The sequence below is a fragment of the Tauraco erythrolophus genome, chromosome 6 (genome assembly GCF_009769465.1).
Source record: "Tauraco erythrolophus isolate bTauEry1 chromosome 6, bTauEry1.pri, whole genome shotgun sequence".
In the NCBI taxonomy this organism is placed as follows: domain Eukaryota; kingdom Metazoa; phylum Chordata; class Aves; order Musophagiformes; family Musophagidae; genus Tauraco; species Tauraco erythrolophus.
Window position 1 is genome coordinate 47156237 of NC_141470.1, and position 20210 is coordinate 47176446.

The 20210-nt window shown below is 47.2% G+C and overlaps 1 protein-coding gene across 1 annotated transcript in view; it reads left to right on the forward strand.

The window, feature by feature from the left end:
- Positions 1-239: 239 nt before the first annotated feature.
- The window catches only part of FLVCR2 (FLVCR choline and putative heme transporter 2), a 32461-nt gene continuing 12490 nt past the window's right edge, over positions 240-20210 (forward strand). The window contains exons 1-3 of the mRNA XM_009987045.2: positions 240-749; positions 13219-13360; positions 15401-15541. Coding sequence (XP_009985347.2) covers positions 240-749; positions 13219-13360; positions 15401-15541 — 793 coding nt within the window. The remainder of the gene's footprint in view (positions 750-13218; positions 13361-15400; positions 15542-20210) is intronic.

The window sequence follows — 20210 nt, forward strand, 5'->3', positions numbered from 1 at the left end:
CCGCACCGCAGGGACCCCGGACGGCGGCCGCCCGAGTCCGTCCGGGGCAGGGAGCCGCCCTCCCGCCCCCGCGCAGAGGCGGGGCGGGGCGGGGCGGAGGGCGGGAAGGGCCGGGCCGGGCCGGGGGTCCGTCCCCGCGCGGCGGCAGCCGCCAGTGAGCTCCAAGCGGGCGGTGAGGTGGGGTTTCTCGGCCAGGTGGGTGCCGGCGGGGAGCGGAGTGGGCAGTCCGCGCTGCCGGCATGGCGAAGCAGAAGCCTGCTGGGGCGCTGGGGCTGGCGGCGGCGGGGGAGGCCGCTGCTGCTACCGCCGAGGTGCAGCTGTCCCGGCGTCGCTGGGCCGTGGTGCTGCTCTTCAGCAGCTACTCCCTGTGCAACGCCTTCCAGTGGATCCAGTATGGCAGCATCAACAACATCTTCATGCGCTTCTATGGCGTGAGCTCCTTGGCCATCGACTGGCTCTCCATGAGCTACATGCTCACCTACATCCCGCTGCTCTTCCCCATTGCCTGGCTGCTGGACAAGAGGGGCCTGCGCATCATCGCCCTCACCGGCTCAGCCCTCAACGCCGTGGGTGCCTGGGTGAAGCTGGGCAGCCTGAAGCCTCACCTCTTCCCTGTCACCGTCCTGGGGCAGGTCATCTGCTCCTTGTCCCAGGTCTTCATCCTGGGCATGCCCTCCCACATCGCCTCTGTCTGGTTTGGCTCCCATGAGGTGTCCACTGCCTGCTCCATCGCTGTCTTTGGGAACCAGGTAATGGGCAGCTGGTCCCTCGCTGACCGGGCACATGAGCTGGGCTGTCACCTCCTGGGCCAGAGGCTGGGAGTGCTAAGGGGGTAAACCAGGGAGGGGGAAGAGATGTGCGGGGCCTGGAGGGCAGCAGCAGGGATAGGAGGCACTTACATGAAATTCCCACTGGGAAATGCAGCTGGTACCTGGAGGGACGCAGCTGGGGTTAGGCCGTGGGCTGACAGTGGTGGCAGAAGCACGTGGGACCTAAGTCTACAAAGTTGGGGGCAGTGCGGGGGTTGGGTATGATTCTGGCTTTGAGAGGCGTTTGGACTCAGGGTCTTCTCCAGCGCCCTCCTACTCCCATGTCTGCGAATCTCCAGTCCAGGGGTGTGATTCAGTAGAACCATGGATGGGCTGGAGGGGAATGTGCCGTGCTGAGAAACATGCTTTAGGCAGTGTCCTGCAAACCTCGGATCTGCAGTTGCATCTGGACTTGACACTGCAATATCCTCCTCCTGCTGGCAACTAGATGGGACAAAGGAAATAAATGAAAAGTACTTCTCACTGAGCCCTGGAGGAAAAGGACTTTAGCACTTTCATACCTCTCAAAAGCAGGTACAGAGTTTCCACAGGCAGTTGCTTTGAAAGGAAACAAACCTTCCATCAGGTAAGCTCCCCAAGCACTCTTGTATTAAGGTGGGTCAGGGAAGGCCAGCAACCTGCACTTGCTCAAGCTGTCTTTTCTTGTAGCCAGGTAGTGCTCAGAGGAGATAAATTTTTCCATAGCTTTGAAAGGATCGTGGAAATAGCTTCTTGACCCTTGCACCGGAACACCCACTCATCTCATTTGCATGAAACCGATAGGCCCATACTGATGCAATATGGCGTAAGCGAAGTGAGCCTGACTCTGCAACGGTGACATGAAGAAGAGGGTGGCAGGACCTGGTACTAGCTGCTAGGCTGGACCTGTGCCCCTTGCTTTGAGACCCAATGCACTCCCCTACACATGACTCTGCACCACCCTGGACCGTCTTTGATTCAGCCTGTGAGTGGCTGCTATTCAGATTTGAATGGTTTGTGACTCAGCTTCTAATGCACTGTTCTTCCTCACAGATAACTTTGTGTGCAGTGGGTTTGAAGTCTCCTTTCCTCGCATTCCTAGCTACCATACCTCCAAGATGGTATTTCAGGAACTGAAGTTTGTGGAACAGCGCTAGAGAATTAAAGAACCTCTGGTTTACTTCCTTTTGGAAAGAGAAAACATACTTAATCTTAGTCTCTGAGTGAGTCTAAACTTTCCTCTTTTCTCTTATCAGCCAGACTAGCAGGCTGGTTTTTATGTGTTTTAAATGAATCTTTAATGTGGAAGGCATTTCACTTGGCATAAGTACTCTGCTGATTTAGGAGTAAATAAGTAACTGAGCATTTTGCTGTCAGACTTTTCTTTAATTATTCAGGTGGAGTTACTCAACAGTGTGCATAAGGAATCCAGACAATGAGGTTTCAGCCTGTGCTATATGTGTGTGTGGTGTCCTCATCATCCTAAAAGGAGTGGGTTACCATAATGGTTATGAAAGCAAACTTTGGCTACGCTTTTGGTGCCCCACACTGCTCTGGGAGTTGAACTGAACTGACATGGCAATGAGACCTCAGTTCAGTATATAGTCTTTGCTTTGTAAGCCCAGACTTTCCTTTCAAAGAATTGGAAACATCAGAAAAGGCAATGACTAAAGGCAAGGTGTACTCCATAGGAAGGACCTATTAATTCCCGTAGTCAAGGGTTCTGAGGTGCATAATCACAGTGAATGAAAAGTAGCTATTTTGATTACTGGTGATGTTGGGCAGAGAAACAAATAGAGGCATCCTTTTTTCCTGACTCTGCAGTTAAAGACTGTGTTTTAGGGAGTGTTAGCAAAGGGTATAATACAGCGGGTTTGTAATTGCAGTATGGCAAATTATTCCCTATGCTCATTCCTCTACAACTGTATGGTTTTCTTTTCCTTGCCACGTAAGTCACCTAGTTGCAGATCCTCAAGGTGGAAAACTGTCACGAGTTGTTACCATGATTAATGTTATCGAATGCCAAGCACTGATGTCCCTCTCCATCATGAATTGCAACCAACTACATGGAGGAGCGGGGCAGTGCCACTGCTTCTTTGTTTGATGCACTTGCCCTATTTTTTCTCCTACCATCTTGGTATTAATCAGCACTTAAGCAGTGCAGTCCTGGGAAGAGCCCTAGCTGCTGTTTCGTCTAGGTCTGCCAGGGTGATGTCTGCTCAGGATGCTGCTGCTGCTTACTGAGTGATGGTAACGTTCAGGTTCAAAGTTAGCCCTGAACAGTGAATCATTGAACCAGTTGACTGGGTACTGAGTATCTTTTAAAAACCAAACAAACCCTAGGAGAGTATCAGATTCCCCTCACTTGTTCCTGGTCGTGTGTTGGCTGCAGTTATCTAAAGTGCAAAGAAGGGTTAGATTGAATGCTCTTGGATCAATACTGGAGAGCTTCTAGAAGAAAAGAGTGTGGACACCTGTGGAGGAGGTGATCACATTGTCTTGTTTATCCACTGCTGGTTTTCATGACATTTCACTTTTCCCCATTTTAACAGGGAGATACAAAGGTTTTTCCATTCTTTTTCTTTGTCCCTGCAAGTGCATGTATGGGGAGGTATAGAATGGGGTTTACTTGCATGTTAGCATTTACTTTGGCATTAAAATATTTGTGTTATTAAAATATTACCAGCATCTCATTGCTTAAAAGACTAGGAAAAACTCTATGTGGAGACTTTTCCTTAGGCTGAAGTTCCGGAGTAAGGAAGCAGAAGTTTTTTTGAGAGTTCAGTAATGTCCTTCAGATATGTTTGAATATTGTGAGGAATTTGTCTGACATGCTTCTGAAATACAGTCGTCAGTCGTAGTGTGCCTGCTACGTCATCAGCAGTGTCAGTCATGGAGGATCTCGGTGCTGGGTGCCTATGTGAAGTCCCACGCACAAGAGATGGGCAGAGCGGTTCGTGTAGGGCCGTGCTGTTTCCATTTTGGTGTATTGATTCCTCAGCTGGTTCCCTGTTTCAGGCCGTGGTTCAGACCTGACAGGTCGCAGCAAAAGGGCTTCTGATTTCTAAGTCAGAGGGAGACTGTCCCCTCATTCCTTCTGGTGACAGGACCGCAGCAGGAAGAAACGCTCTCCTGAGATACTAGCATTTGTAGGAGTCGGTGCTTGCTGGCGCAGCAGACCTTGCCACTTTCTTTAATACGCTTGCTCTGCTGTCTTTTGAGGATGAGGAGACACAGTGCTGTGGCGTGACAGAATTAACACAATGGTGGGGATGTTTAGGTAATGAGTGAAATTCTCATGGCTTTTTGAGATTTATGAGCTGGATCCCGGTGGCCAGGTACCAGCACTCTGCTTCAGCTGTCAGGATGCATGCCGGACTGTTGTCCTTGGGCCACGCTGCTTCAGGCGTGTTGATTTTAGGCATATCTCTTACTGCTGTACCTCCCTGTTGTCACCTGATGGGCAAGGGACGTAGGCAGCAGGGAGACAAGCTATATGTGTTGCACAGAGGCAATGAAAGAACATTTGGGTTTATGACTTCATATTGCTATGCCACTGGTGATGTTACTTTTCTTGATTGAAATAGACCATGTTTCTGACTCTTGCTGTTCTGACAAAGAGAAACAAGCGACTGATGGGCTTGGGAGTAAAGATGCGGGCTTGTTAGATGACCTTTCTGCTGTAATTTTGCCTCTTCATTTTTTAGCAGGGGTTGATAAAAGGTGTTGATCCGGTTTGGGAAGAAAAGAAAACTTCAGCTTTGTGTTAATCTCTGCCTCCAGGGAAAAATGATGCAGCACCTTGCTGTTCTTCAGGTGAGGTCTGTCCTTGTTCTGATGCAGCTGGTGTGTGACTTCAGAGATTTAGGGCATCCATAACAGGAATAGCCTGGGGCAGAGCTTTAAGGTGCTATCTGCAGGCTGCTGGGAGTGCCAGCCTGGCAGTGATTAGGTGATGATTTACAAAGTGGATGATAAGCTGTGAATGAAGTTCAGGGAAATGCTCTCTCTCTCCTGGTGGGTCTTTTTCTCTTGTTCTGAACTGGGGGGAAAGAGTCTGCATGGGGTAGTGGGTGGGGTGGATGTTGCCGATCGTATAATCGGGTCTGCAACATCGAGTGGCCATTGCTTTTGTGCTAGTGAGCCTGCAGTGCTCTTTGTGCTGAGCTTGTGCTGCTTTTTGGTGCCTGGCTTTTAACTCTGTTCTGTGCCTTTTGCCCTTCAGGGAAGGCAGCGTCTGAAAGTCGGAGAAGTGTTGTGGAAATGGAGCACGTCCTGTGGAATTCCCATCTTTGAGTGGACTTCTAGATCTCTTTGGCTGTTCTGTCTCTGCTGGAGGCTCTCCATCTTTCCAGATGAGATTTAATCCTTGTTAGAAATAGGGGCAGGTGGTGATCTGCTTCACATCCTTCTGTAGCTTGGCCCTGTATCTCACAGGGTTTTAGGTATTAGAATAGAGAAGATTTTAGCAAGGAACCAAGAGGAGCTGGTAGTGGCAGTAGTTGATGGTTGACATTCTCCAGTCCTGGCTCCTTTCTTCCCCTGTAAAGAAGGGCAGAGTGGATCAGAGCACTTGGATCACAAGGAGTGCTATGTGGCCAGCTCTCCGAGATCCTGAATGTGGCTCAGTGTGGGAGGGTGTGCTGACCAAATAGCAACGTGGAATGCCTAAGTTTCTATAAATGGACACCGGAGCCTGAAATGAATTTTTTCTGCCTCTTTCATCTGGTGTTCCCTTCCCAGCCATATACCAAAGGCAGCTCCCTCTCCTCCCTCACAGAAGCGGTTGACTTTTGGGTTATGTTCTGTGGAAGTTGCACAGGAGTTAAATGAATGACTGCAGTATTTTTGCTGGGAGGGGCTGCCCTGTGGCACCCTTGGCACTTGGCCTGCAGGATTCCTGGGGCTGGATATGATAGGTGACTGTGGTAGGTTCTTGACCAAAGTATTCTATGCCGACTGAGGATTTCAGCAGCAGCTGAGGTAGCTGTCGGAGCTGAAACTCCTCTTCTGCTTTACTGTCTCTTAACTACTGCTGTTATTTTGCTGTGTTGCGTTTCCCAGTAAACTAGGGGAAGGTGCATTCAAGGCTGAGAGGCTCTGAATCACTTGCATGGAGAAGTAGTCTTCGTTGTATGGCATTGCATCATATTAAACAATATGAGATGATACCACAGAAGCATGATGAGGAAGGGAGTTTGCTTCGTTTCCAGAACTTCGGTTGTGCAAGTGCAGTTTGAAAAAATTATCTCCCACATCAGTGGGAGAGTGAAAAAGAGCCTAAGCCCTATCTTATCTCGTCACAAGGCCTGGATTACAATTTTTTCCTTTCTCAGCTTGGGTCCTTTCTGCTGCTTAAAACGTTGCAAGAAAGGTGACTAAGCTGTGGTTTGCAAACATTTACGTATGTTGACTTCCTGACTCTCTGGATTTCAACAGACTCTTTTAGTTTTGCTGTCAGTGGTATGGAAGAAGCATTTTTGGACAGCAGTCCATACAAAAGTATACTGGGTAGGAACTGGCAGCTTCTGATTTACACAGCTCTTCAGTTGGGTATTTTCAATTCTACTGTAGCCTTTTGTATAGAAAAGAGACCTGGGCTGATAGCAAAGGACTGGGAAGCCGATGTGCAGTAGGAGTCACAGGGTGTGAGGAGGGGGTGGCTGGCTGCTCTCTGCAGATTGGGATATGTGAATTATAGGGTCAGAAAGTTTAGTTGCTCCTGTGAAACGTCATGGTTATAGTGTGGGAGTCACCTGTAGTCAGAAAAGGAGGGAACACCGCAGGGCAGAGCTTTGATACACAGACAGAAGTAGAGGAAGGGGCTGTGTTGCCCAGGGCTTTGGAACAAGTACCCCCTCAAAGGGCTTCCCTGGGTGAATGGAGATCCAGGTCTGATGCATTTAATTTTGTTGACAGAACTGTCAGAGAGACATCTGGCATGGGTCCTGTATGTACTGAACTTGGTTCAGAGTTCCACTCTCTTGTACATGTAAAAGCAACCTAGTGAGAAGGAAAGCCCTTTCTTCTGTCATAAGGGCTTTCCTACTGCAACAAGAGGTCCATTGCTCAGATGCAGCAAACTGTGCAACTTCCCTCTCCTCCCACCTGCCAGATGTGCCCTTTTGCCACTACCAGTTACATTCTGCACTGCAGGGTAGCTATTGTGGGCTATGTGACATCCTGATCTAGCCTCATCAGTTACTGAACTGCATGAATGTTGCTGTACTTGGCTTGTGTGTTTTGTCTGTAAGATTTTTGGAGAGACAACCTATTGTGGTGGTGGTTATCTGAGATGGAGGTTTCTAGAAGAACAACAGTTGCAGTGTGCAGGCTTGCTTTGTTGACTTTTCCCTTAGAACCTTCCCTAGTGATAATATTATTGGGTCAGTTCTCATCGTTCATTTGGGAAATCTCACAAGACTGGTTTTTAAGCTCTTAGTATCTCGAGTCACTTGTATTAGTATCAAGTATAATTTAAAAAAACCCCACAAAAAACCCCAAAGCCCAAAACCATTTCTACTGTTGTGTCTGGAGAAGAACATCTTGAAAACGTGAAGCCCTACAGGCTTAAACATATCTGTCAGAAAACAGGTAAATCAGCGTGTACAGCAGGGCTGACCTGTTAAAACAATTGAAATATCAGTTGTTTTCTTCCAAAGCATGGTTTGGAGAACTGGTTTTCTAGAGAATTCCTCATCTCCATGTTCCTTGGTTGATGTGGACATTGAGGATTAGAGATAGTGCTGTGTATTGTGAATAAATGGTTCAAGACTGGTGCTGCATCTCCCCGGCAGTTATACAAATCTTTCCCGCTCCCCTGCTTTTGGAGGCAGTGGAGGAGGCTCTGTTAGAAATGGAGGGGTGGCCCTGGAGTAAATTGGGTTGGTGTGACCCTCAGAAGGCTTCTGGCCGTGGCACCGTGTGGGTGGCTCAGTGTAGGGCAGTCAGGAGGGAAGTCTTTGGCACAAGTGTTGGTGAATGAATAACATTCATGCTTTAAAATGTGGAATTTGATAGAGTTTCACAAATGACTCTCAAAGAGAGGTCTCCAGTGGGTAGTTAGATTCTTCCTTTTCTGTTCTCCAGGCTGATCTGGGGGGATGGTGGTGTGGGTGGCGTCTGTGAAAGATTGATTCCCGGATCAAAATGAGTGTGAGGCCTGGTAAAAGTCACTCTTCTGGGAGTGGAAAGGTAGAGTGCCTCCAGTGGTGTGTTGACAAATGCAATGAACTCTCTGGATGGATACCATCTGGTCCTGACGCCTCATGGAATAAATAAGTTGAAGTAAATTGATTAAGATCTTCCACTGATACTGCTTCAGATTTTTGCCATGTGAAGAGGTTCTGTTGATGTGGAAACCTCTCAAAAATATTATGTTGTGAATGCTGGTGCAAGGCTTTGTTTAGTTCTCCCTCTTTGTCGAATGTTCTTCCACAGTGATCATCTTTTGGCCTTACAGACTTTCTGGCAGGTTTCCTGATTTTGATGTGTTAGAAGAATTTTGACTTAGTTTGTAAAGTTATTCCGCAGCCTTTTTTGGCCTAATTAATGGTTTTACTTTAGCTTGGTCCAGCTTGCTGTCCAGCTTGCTGTCTTTTTTTCTTTGCTTGAAGGAATAACATTCAGGTTTTGAGTTGGGTGGTGGTTTTTTGTTTGTTTGTTTTTTTAACTTAACTGTGGTTCCTTTATTCTGTTCTAAAATCTTTTGCTAATATTCCCTATGCTTACACTAAGCCTCTGGTGCAGTGTCTTTACACAGTCTTAATGCCACTTGTAAGCATTTAATTTGCCTTTTCTTTTTAATTTCCTTTTAACAAGCTTCTTTCCTTTTAGACAGCTCCCTCTTGCGAGTTAAATATTGCCATAGTGCTTTGGAGGGTGTTTATTTTGTCGCTGTTGAAAGGAAGCCGAGTTTGAGTGCAGTGCAGAACTGTTCTGTAATATTGATCGTGGTCACACTGTGCTGCTCTAGGTCTAAATCACAAATTGTGCTGCCTCTTATAGGTGCTCCTCAGAAAAGAGTATTTATGGAATCAAAAAATGCAGTCTGTGCATCATCCCTGTCATGACGCTTATTTAGCCTGCAAGGGCATTGTCGAAACTTCTGAACTGTTGTATTTTTCCTGCCTTTGCAGCATCTCTCTTTCTATCTTTTAACACTTTAATTGACCTTCTGGGTTTGGTGGTCTTCTCTGTCAATATTTGTGCTTACTTATGGAATTTTATAGGGCTTCTCTATTCCTGTTGCTGACTCTTAGTTTTTTTTAAGGTGGAGACCTGCTCCTCCATTGATCATTTATTTACAATTTTTATGCTGATACCGCACTGATTATCTTCCTTCAGCAGACTCTTAGTATACAAACTGCTAACCTTAAATTAGACATCCCGTTTTCCATTTCAAGACTTTGAGTACATTTATGCCATTTTATTAGCCACTTGCTCTTGATTTTTGCCTATTCTTGTATACACTTGAACATGATGTTGTTGTTGGGACTGGTCCTTGACAAAATTCAAGCAGGAAATACATTCCTTCTATCCTTTATCAGCCTTTAAAGAATAAGCATCTGAACAGAACTTTCTGCTGTAGTTATTGACTTTCATGGTATGCTGAGTAAAAATTACCCCAAAACCTTCTTAAAATAAAGTGCCAGCAGCCTGGTTCCTGAGGAGAGATTCTCAGAGACCAGGACAGTGTTGAATGTTTTGGGTGCAGAGATGTTGAATGGTGTGCCGAATTCTGGGGACTAGATCCTATTTATATAAGTCTTGGATTCCGTTCTGCCTATGCAAAGGTTGGAGATGCTAATTTATATGCTGGTGAGAGAGCCTGCACTACGAACCCTAATGACTGATGGTCTCTGTAAGGAGGGTAGCACAGGCTGTTGCAGAACTAACCTTGGTTTTACATTGCTTTATTTTCCCAGCTCTGATGTGAAAGGTGTGGAGAAGGGAGAAAAGTATCTTTCTAAGTTATCTTTAAATTTGTTGGTTAACTGGTTAAAGTGTTGTCTGTTGGGCTGATGGTGATGTGGGCATTGGCCTGCTGAGAACCAGGCTAAAATCTCCTTGTGATAGGTAAAGTATGTGCTGTATAATACTCATTGTGTTCTTGAGAGCTTGACTTTGTTGCTAAAAATGGTATGAATAAACCAAGGCCTGTGTGTATCCTCCAGGAAATCTTCTATTTTAGTCAAGTCAAGGGGCTTTATCTTCATAGGATTAATAACATCAGTTGCTCTGAAATATAAAATATAGCTCCTATTGCTGTGATAGCTGGGATTTTTTTTCCCTTCTACTGCCTAGTCCTTCTCAAAGGTTTAACAAACCCTAATGGATAAAAGTGGATGGACCACTCAGTCGATAAGGAATTGGCTGGATGGTTGCACTCAGAGTTGTGATCAACAGCTCGATGTCCAAGTGGAGACCACTGATGAGTGGCGTTCCTCAGGGATTGATATTGAGGCCAGTGCTGTTTAACATCTTTGTCGGTGACATGGACAGTGGGATCGAGTGCACCCTCAGCAAGTTTACTGACAACACCAAGCTGTGTGGTCTGCTTGACACACTGGAGGGAAGGGATGCCATCCAGAGGGACCTTGACAGGCTTTAGAGAACCTAATGAAGTTCAACAAGGCCAAGTGCCAGGTCCTCCATATGGGTCAGGGCAATCCCAATCACAAGTACAGGCTGGGCAGAGAATGGATTGAGAGCAGACTGGAGGAGAAGGACTTGAAGCTGTTGGTTGATGAGAAAGCTCAAAATGTGCCAGCAATGTGCACTTGCAGCTCAGAAAGCCAACCGTATCCTGGGCTGCATCCAAAGAAGCATGGCCAGCAGGTCGAGGGAGGGGATTCTGCCTGTCTGCTCTTATGAGACCCCACCTGCAGTACTGTGTTCAGCTCTGAGGTCCCCAACATAAGAAGGACATGGATCTGTTGGAACGGGTCCAGAGGAGGGCCATGAAGATGATCCGAGGGCTGGAGCATCTCTGCTATGAAGACAGGCTGAGAGAGTTGGGGTTGTTCAGCTTGGAGAAGAGAAGGCTCCAGGGATACCTTATAGCAGCCTTCCAGTACCTAAAGGGGGCTTACAAGAAAGCTGGAGAGGGGCTTTTTACAAAGGCATGTAGTGATAGGACGAGGGGCAATGGCTTTAAGCTGGAAGAGAGTAGATTTAGATTAGATCTAAGGAAGAAATTCTTCACTCTGAGGGTGGCGAGGCACTGGAACAGGTTGCCCAGAGAAGTTGTGGATGCCTCATCCCTAGAAGTGTTCAAGGCCAGGCTGGATGAGGCTTTGAGCAATCTGGTCTAATGGAAGGTGTCCCTGCCCATGGCAGAGGGGTTGGAACTAGATGATTTTTAAAGTTCCTTCCAACCCAAACCATTCTGTGTTTCTATGTCTGAGCTCATGCCTGGGTTACAAGGCTCTTGGGTCGTTCTGCTCTGTATGTTGACATGCTTGGATGTGGTTTATGGGCAACATAGTCCTCACCTTTCTCGGTCCTTACTTTCCATACCTGTAGAGTAATAGACCCTTTCCAGGGAGTATGGAGTCATTGAGCACTGCAGAATTCTTCTGTAAGCTAGCAGTTGGCTAGTGGTGCTGTCCTGCTGCTGCTCAGTCACCAGTGAGGCATAAACAGTATCTGATCCAGTGGTGCTAATTGAGTCCTATCGATCTAATGTTTCCTGTAATGAAACAGTACATGCAATGGGCTTAATTAGACTATATCCTTATTTCCATGTTTTGCATACTCCTGCCTCCTCTCTTAGTGTGATGAGGGCAATGGCTCTACAGAGGCTGTATTGGTATATAATGTGAATAACCACTATGGGTGCGATTTTTTTACGCTGCTAGGCTGTATCGGTTCATTTAGCACTCTTCTGGTACTGCTAGCACTTTCCTGTCTCCAGGCGAGTGGTACAGCCTGCAAAAGAGATTGGAAATCTCTGTTTCAAGCAAGGATGAGAATGGATGCATGGCCACCTGGCATCTCTCTTTCTTGGGTGCTTTCTCAGTCCTTCTGTCTATTGGGGGTTCCTGTGTGTGTGCCTTGTTGCTGTCCACAACAGCAAAGATAGGCTTAAATCAGGAAACAGCAAAAATGAGGGTGTTGCTGAACAAAAAATTGCTTTTGCCCCAAACAGGGGTGAGTGTGCAGAGCCTTGAGAGCAAGCAAGAGCTGAGCTTGAGCACGGCTCTTTTTCTGATGTCTGAGAGGGCTGCAAGTGCTGGGAAGGGCCAGGGTAACAGGTAAATACGCAGTGCTTAGGAACCAAATGGTGATTGAAATGCAGCCACAAGCAGTGAAACCCAAAGCGGAGGGGTGAAGTGGCTTTTGTAGGCTCCTCTTGTGTTTAGAGTACTCACAAATATGCTGAGTGCACTTTGGCTCCCACTTGATGAAAAGAAGAGTGTGCTCCTAAGCACCAAAGCAGCTATTTCTTCTCTCTCCCATTTGAGGGTGGCACTGTAGGTCTGTGCCACTGTCAGTCCCGCTTACTGGTGTGGCAAAGCCTCTGCTGCTACAGCTCCTTGTCGCTGTGCTGGAGAAATAGCTGTGGAGTTAAAAGCCCTGATGTCCTCACAAAAGTGTGTACTGCCACTGCAGGAGCTCCTCAGCTGGGCATGTGGGGCTCTTGGCACAGAAGAGGCCAGAGCTGCAGGGATGTCTTCTTGCAGCCCTTCAGAGCATTTTATCCAGGGGCAGTTGCCAAGCGCCATTACGCCACCTCAGTGTTTAGGATACATGCCATCAGTGCTTCTTTCCTTCTCAACGATGTTTTTCTAGGTTGTCCCAGTGATCACAGGGTGAGCCTTGACTGGGGAGGGGCTCATTAGGAAATGGTGTCATAAAGTGACTGAGCCGGCTTAGTACCTCACTCCGTAGGAGTGGGCAGGTTTCTGTCTCAGCCCTTGTGCTTGTCTGGCTGGAAAAGAAACTAGTTCAACTCATTAACCCAGCAGAGAATTGTGGTGGGTTTTGATGGTCTTGTTTTCTGCCATTTTTAATACGCAAAATTGAATTACCAGATGATCAGGCCAGCAACAGAGCAGGTGCGAGATAAGGAGTGGGATATGTGTGTGGACAGGAAGATGCATGCATGGGGGAGGACAGGGGAAACAGGACCTCCACTTCGATGGAGGCAGGTATTCATTCTGCTCAATTCTATTGTAAACCCTTGCCTTGAATGTCCTTACAGTTGTGAGTGCAGTGGGTGGACCTCTCTCATGGCCTAATTGTAATGGGTAGCTAGCTTTTATCTCTTAATTGTTGGCTGGTGAAGAAGATTTTCACCTGGATTGTGAAATTGGATTAGGCTCAGTTGAACCCTTACTGGGTATCAGGGTGCTGAGCTGTGGGGTGGTAGCGGTGTTGTGGTTCCATGTCACATCTCTGTGTGTCTCCTCTTTCTCCTGCTCAGCTCGGCATCGCTGTGGGCTTTCTGGTCCCTCCGGTTCTGGTTCCCAATGTGGAGGATGTGGAAGAGCTGGCCTACCACATCAGTATCATGTTCTTCATGACTGCAGGCGTGGCAACAGCCCTATTCATCCTGGTCGTCATAGGTAAGGAGGTGGGAGTGTGTACATGAAACCAGGTGAGGTGAGACTGAGAAGATCAGCCTAGGTGTGTCAGGGTCCTATGTGCTAGGAAATGGGCTGACGAGGTCATCTGGGGATGTGTCCTAGCAGGATATGGTATTGCACGACGCTGTCAGCTGCATGCTGCTTCAAGCCCTTGATGAACAGCACATGTAGAAGGGAGTACAAGAAGTTGTGAGTGAGCCTGCTAAATTGTTCATTTCATCCTTTGATTGCCTGCGTGGCATGAGTTAGTCCTTTAAAAGCCAACAGAAATTTTCCAAGGTTCGCAGTCATCTTGCCTGCGAACAAGGTGCTGGGCTTTGGCTTATGTCTTGGACCTGACTGCCTCTTAAGGCTGGGGAGAAAGAGGCAGGTTATATGGCATCACAGGAACAAGCTGTTTCCAGCAGAATAAGAGGTAATCATAGAATCATAGAATGGCATAGGCTGGAAGGGACCTCAGAGATCATCTAATCCAACCTCCCTGTCATGGGCAGGGATGCCTCTCAACTAGACCAGTTGCCTCTCAACTAATCAGTTACGAGTGGAGAGAAGGAAGCATTAAGAACAGTAGCAGGACACTAGAGGTGCAATTCCCCTGCTTAATGTGTGAAGTGGAAGCCAGATCTTTAGCATGAGAGATTGGCATACTCACTGGAGAGCAGAGCTTGTCTGCTGAACTCCATGTAATTTTTTTTCATAAGCTTCTCTTGCCAGCTTGTTCATGTTGCCTGGTGGCTGAATCAGATGTAGACTTTAAAGAATCTGGGGCAGGGAATAGACAAGGTACAAAAATGGCTGTCTGGCACCTGGTACAGCAGTATTGCTTGTGACCGGGATTTCTGGATGCTACTTTAATGCTAGTTAGGGACAGCTGATGGCTTGGCCGGCCTGAGAAGTGCCAGGCCTGAAATAAAACCTGGCATAGGTCGTTGTTCATTGGGCACTGCAGGGCAGCAGGCCACCTTCGCCAGCTGGCTTTTTCCATTCCACTCTTGCATTTGTAACTCCATGCAACACTTTTGCGGCTGACTGGCCATTCCCCTGGAGACAAAACATTATTAGTCCTGAGAACTCTTTTGTTGCTGCCAGCCACTGCCTACACAAAAAGCTAACTGAAGACAAGGTGTTTCCCCAGTGGCAGGAGTTATTGTTGGAGAGACCTTGTTCTCTCCTGTTCCTGGAGGTCCTGGTTTCAGCTGGGACAGAGTTAGTTCTTCTTCTTAGCAGCTAGAAGAGCTCTGTGTTTTGGTTTTAGTCTGGGATTTGTTAGGAGAAGAATGTTGATAGCGCACTGATGTTTTTAGTTGGTACTGAGACATCAAGGACTTTTCAGCTGCCATGTTCTTGCCAGTGTTCAGGAACACAAGCTGGGGGGGTCACAGCCGGGACAGAGGGTCCACAACTTCCCTTATGATTCGAACTTAGATTTAGGATTTAGGGCCAAATTGGCCAATGAAGTATTCCATATCATGCAGCGTCATGCCCAACATATAGGTGAGGGTTGCCCAGAAAGAAGCGGCTTTTCCTCTTCCTTGGACTGCTGTCTCTTTCACTCTCATTTCGGGCCTCTCGTTCGTCTGGGATTGCAGTGTGGGGATTTATCTGTTTCGGGATTGTTAGTCTGGGCCAGGCTGGGCTTTGGTCACTGGGTGGTGATCAATTACACTGTGCATCACTTGTTTGTATATGTTATTACCATTATACATATATATATTCATATATTATTATTATGAGTATTAAATTGTTCTTATGTCAACCCATGGGTCTCTTTCTCTTTTCCTCTTTAATTCTCTTCCTCATTCCCTGGAGGTGGGGGGAGGGCGAGTGTACGGTTGTGTGGCATTGAGTTGCTGGCTAGGCTAAACCACTATGACGCTGAATTAGTTCATGCATGGAGATCAAAGCTTAAGGACAATGGTGTGTTTTGTACACTTGGCTTTACCAGCTCTGCTGCCGTCCGTCAAGTGACTGTACCCGCAGTGTGTGCATAGGCTCGTGTACTTTTGTGTCTGGTTTCAGTCTTCAAGGAGAAGCCCCTGCACCCTCCGAGCCGAGCTCAGGCCTTGATCCTGTCAAGACCAACAGAAGAGTATTCCTACGTGCAATCAATCCTTCGTCTGCTCCGCAATGCCAACTTTTTGCTGCTTATGGTCACTTATGGTAAGGTCTGGCCTTTCTTCTGTGCAGCTACTGCTGCTAGACATGCTTAGCTTCTCCCTCCCTCTCCGTGCTCTGCTGAGACAGTAACTGGTCTGAGTTGTTTTAGGAGAGCATAAGGACAGCTGTGTTGCCACAGACCAAGAGTCCTCCTAGCCCAGTAATCTCCAGCAGTGGTTACAGACAAACACCTGGGGAAGAAGAAGAGCAAGGCAAGCATGCAGACAACAATATGCCCCCATTACTGTTCTCCCAGTCTTTGACTGTTTTCTGTTCAGGGGATTTTCTTATTCTGTTTTCTTTTTTCCTAGTCAGTTAACTACTTGCAATGAACTAATCTAAGTTCTTACTTAAGAAATACATGGAACTGTGTCTGAGTGTAAGTCACAGCACTGAGTGCAAGTCATTTCCCGAGGCAAGGGTATTGCTGCCAGGCATCCCAGTGGAGGTCACTTGGAGCACGCAGTTGTGCAGAGTGCGTCAGCTTCCTTGGCGGTCCCTATGAAGCAAATGGAAGGAAGGATTGGAGAACATCTTCCTTTGCCATCTGTCCTTGCACACCGAGTTTGCTGCTTGCTTCAATTCATCAGTCTTGGCCTGTTTCTCTGAGGGCGGTGCGATGTGTTGAATCTGTTCCTGATGCTGAATTGTCATAACAAAAAGTATTTTTCTCTTTAGCAGAAAGGCCATTGCAGTCTGTGCCTGGCTGTGTAATAGGATATACTGTAGCCAGCTAGCCTGCAGGGAGTTCTGTCCTCACTTCCCACCAGCTTGCTGTGGAAGCTCCTCAGGGGGAAAGTTAAATAGTGCTGGAAGTTCTGCTGTTCTTCCTAAAAGGAACTGGTGGATGAGTGGCCAGGTTGGAGAAAGTGAGACAGTGACTTTGTACCTGCTGAGGGTGCTAATGGTCTTTGGAGTTGTTGAAATCTCTTGTCCCTTCTCAGTGCAGTAGTCTTCAAGAAATCCCCCTCTCAGATTGCCCTTAAGCTCTGCTGGTTTGCATTGCAGTTGCCGTTTTTTTTTTTTTTTTTTTAACTTGTTTGTTTGTTTTGGGTGGGTGTGTTGGTTTTTTTCTTTTTTTTTCTCGTGGTATGTGATATCCTCTCAGAAAATGGAGATAGAAACAACTGTCAGGCAGACTGTGGCTAAAAGTTGGATTGTGTCATCTGCTCGGTTCACACTTACGCTTCAGGGAAAAGAAAGGGGAAAGCATTTGTTCTAATATGCATAAACAAGTCCTAGAGGAGAGAGGGGGGCTCTCAGTACCAATAGCATGTTTAGAATCTGATCTCCCTGGGACAATTCCCTTCTGGCAGTCACAAGCAACACGGAAAGGCTGTTCAGTGGCTCTCATAATTCAGCCTCTCTTCCTGCTGGTCTGTGCATTTATTCTGTTCCTCTCTCTGTCAGCCTCATGTCAATCTCTAGCTTGACTTGAGATGGTTACTCAGAGAGGGAACTATGCAGTGAAACTTTTTTTTTTGACTAGTCTGGCTTTAAAATGGGGACAGTTTTTCCTACTCAAGTCAAAAGTTATGTCGGCCAAGATTTAAGACATCTGCAGCCACATGAGTGCAACTGAGTCATCCTCCCTAGCTAACACAGATACCTGCAGCCTCTTTTAGCTTTTGTGTTAGCATAGTGTGTGTTAGGGGAGAGAGTGGTAAACCTGCTGCTTGTTTATCTCCCCTGACTGTAGAAAGAATGGGGGCCCTTATGTGATGCCGGGTCAGAACAGGTCTCCAGATCTCTAAGGTCTTGAGATTACCAGCAGCTGGCCAACTCCTTTCTTGTGGTAAGACTTGCAGTGCTGGAAACATTGGTGGCACTGCAGCTATGTTAGTGCTAGTGAACTGTTTTTCAGGAAAACTGTCAGACAGTCTTTTCCCAAAGGCTGCTGATGTTGTTTCTGTAAAGCTGAGGCATAACATGGAGCGGGCATTAAGAAACTCTGAGTTTATTGGATTGGGCTCTGCACTGGAAAGCATGTTGCGAGGCAGGAAAAGGGTGGGAAAGCCTGGGAGAGGCTGGTAAAGTGGGAGTGATGAGACAGCCTCAAAGAATCAGTGTTTGGAAAGGTGATGGGGCAGTGAGGAGAAGGCAGGGCAGTGAGATCTGCATAAGGAACCATTGTCCTGGAGGACGAAGAGGGTGAAGAGGAGGAAGACCAATAGTCTGGCATGTAGGCAATAGGCTGCTTAGCTGTAGAAGACTTAGGTTCTAGTGTGAGGCTTAATAAGGGCTCCTTTTGGAGCCGTAGGCAATAAACTTCCCCCTTCTGTCCTCTGTAAAATAGAGGAGACACTGTGAGTTCTCAAAAATGTTCTTCTACAGCACATTACAAGCAAACCATGGTAACTAGCTCATGAATCAGGTGGGGCTGGACCTTTAGATGTCCTGCTCCCAGCTACTAGTTCTGGTTTTCCTCATCCATGTGGGCAAATGGGCACTGCCCCATTGGAAACAATCCTTGCCTGTTTTATGGGCCTTCGAACAGCTGTAATTCACTGAGAAATGTCACTGAGCGACTGTGAAGTGTGAAACGCCTACAACTTTTGCCAGCCTTCACAAATGCAAATTCGGCACATTGTCTTGATTCTTAGAATATTTTGCCTGACTCTGGTGCCAAATGTTGCTGCCAACTCCGCATCGATTTCTATCCAGCCTGGGAGCAGAGGCCCTTCTCTCTTGGAAACTGAATGAATCACAGAGCTGCTGTGAAGGTTGTGTACTGACAGCATCAGCTACCAGAGCAGCGTCTGGCTGCCCTCACAAGGCTGCTGTCCTCTTGGCTGGGTGGGAAGTAGAGGTACACAAATGACTGGTCTATGTTTATGCCCAGGTTTGAAGTGAAGCAGTAGTGGGTGGGTAGAGGGACAGTGCTGATCTGCCACACTCCCGTGTCCTGGCACTGCAGTTTGTGGTGTCTCCTAGCAAGCAGGGTGCTACAGAGGTGGAGATAGGATGAAGTCAAATTAGGATTTTGTGAGCTGTTTTGCCATAGCCAAGTGTTGCAAAGAGCCAGCTTTCAAGGCTGGAGGGTGCCTCCTTGCTGTAGGATCTCCAGTTGTTCTCCTCCCTCTCTGGCTGCTGGCCCTGCTGGTGTTTCCAGCCTTTCTGAGTAACTCTTGGAAAAGACTGAGTGGATTCCTCCTGCCTAAAGAGCTTGTCACTCAGCTTACTAGCCTCTCCTGTAACATCTTGACACATGCTTTTGGAGCAGGGAGCGTTGTCAGAGGCAATCAGCTTATTTGGGATCACTTGTTTAAGGTTCTTCACTTCTTTAAGATTCTTTTTCTGACCATGAAGCTGCGTCAGATGTGTATGTGAAGGAAGTGTGATGTCCCCTCCAGCTGCCAATCTTGTGGCTCCTCAGAGTGCTTCATGAGCTATGTAGGGCAATGGGTATCCAGCGTCCCACTGGAGGACTGGGCTAGCCACAGGATCGCTGATTACTTCAGGATCAGGGGAGCTGGAGGACTTCAGGGTTAGGGGAGCTCAGGGTTTAGTTCCCTTTGTCAAAGCTCTGCCTGCTGGACTGCACTTCTGTGTCATGTGTTGTGATGTTTCTGCTTTTAGCTGAGGCTGAAAGAAGAAAAGTAGGAAGTGGGAACTTGACATGTATCTGTTCTGTCAGGATTTCAGGCATCTGTGCCAGAGTTTTTAAACCCATGACTCCTTATGGAGCCTATAGATGTGTGAGTTGCAGTGGTGAAATCTATGTCCCCATCCCTCCCCCCACCAGGACTTCAAGAGAAACTAAATGCAAATGTAAATGACTTTCTGAGAAGAAAGTTGCGCTGACTGTTACAGACCTCATCCACCTGGGGAAGGTTTCTCAGTATCACCCAAGGTGAGAGTGTAGCCGTTGCGGTACTGCTGGTCCAGCACCCATGTGGATGTTCTTGTCTACTGTAAGCAAAGCTCTTGGGTTTTGTGCCCTTTGGGAAGGCGTTTAACTTAACCAGAGTTGCATGTAAGCTGAGGCAGACTGTCTGAACGGTGCTTGACCAGTATCACCCCAACGGTTTCCATTCTCACCTTGGGTGATACTGAGAAACCTTCACCAGGTGGCTGATGCCTGTAACAGTTAATCTAACTTCCCTTTCAGAAAGACAATTACTTTCACAGTTGGTGTTTTTTTTCAGGCTTCAGTGACATCTTTTAAAATGCAAGACTTTTCCCATGCAGACACACACACCAGGTGCCTGGGGGAAGTGCTGTCTGTGCTTCACCATCAGCTCCGCTCCTACTTGCCTTCTGGTGTTTCTTGGCTTGGAGAGGATTTTTTTACTAGCTCTCAGCAGGAGAGTGCTATCAGACTCTTCTCTTGGAGGAAACCACATAGGTCAATGGCACTGCTATTAATTGAATCCTAGGTCTTTGTTAAAGGTGTGATAGTGAGGCAGGTGCTTTTGCTGCTTGACTAGAGGGAGGAGAAAACTCCAATGCTAAAGATGGATCTGGCTGTGAGGGAGGGTTGAGGCCCTATGAAGGACTTGCAAGACCTTTCAGTACCAGAATTGTGCACAGCCCTTCCTCTACCTGCTATGGTAAGAACCATCCTAAAACTGCAGGGTGCTTCCTCCTGCATGCTGAGATCTGACTGTCCTTGGTCTGCATTTCTTTCAGTAACCTATGGCTAGCCAGTCCAGCTGGCTCTTCTGAGACT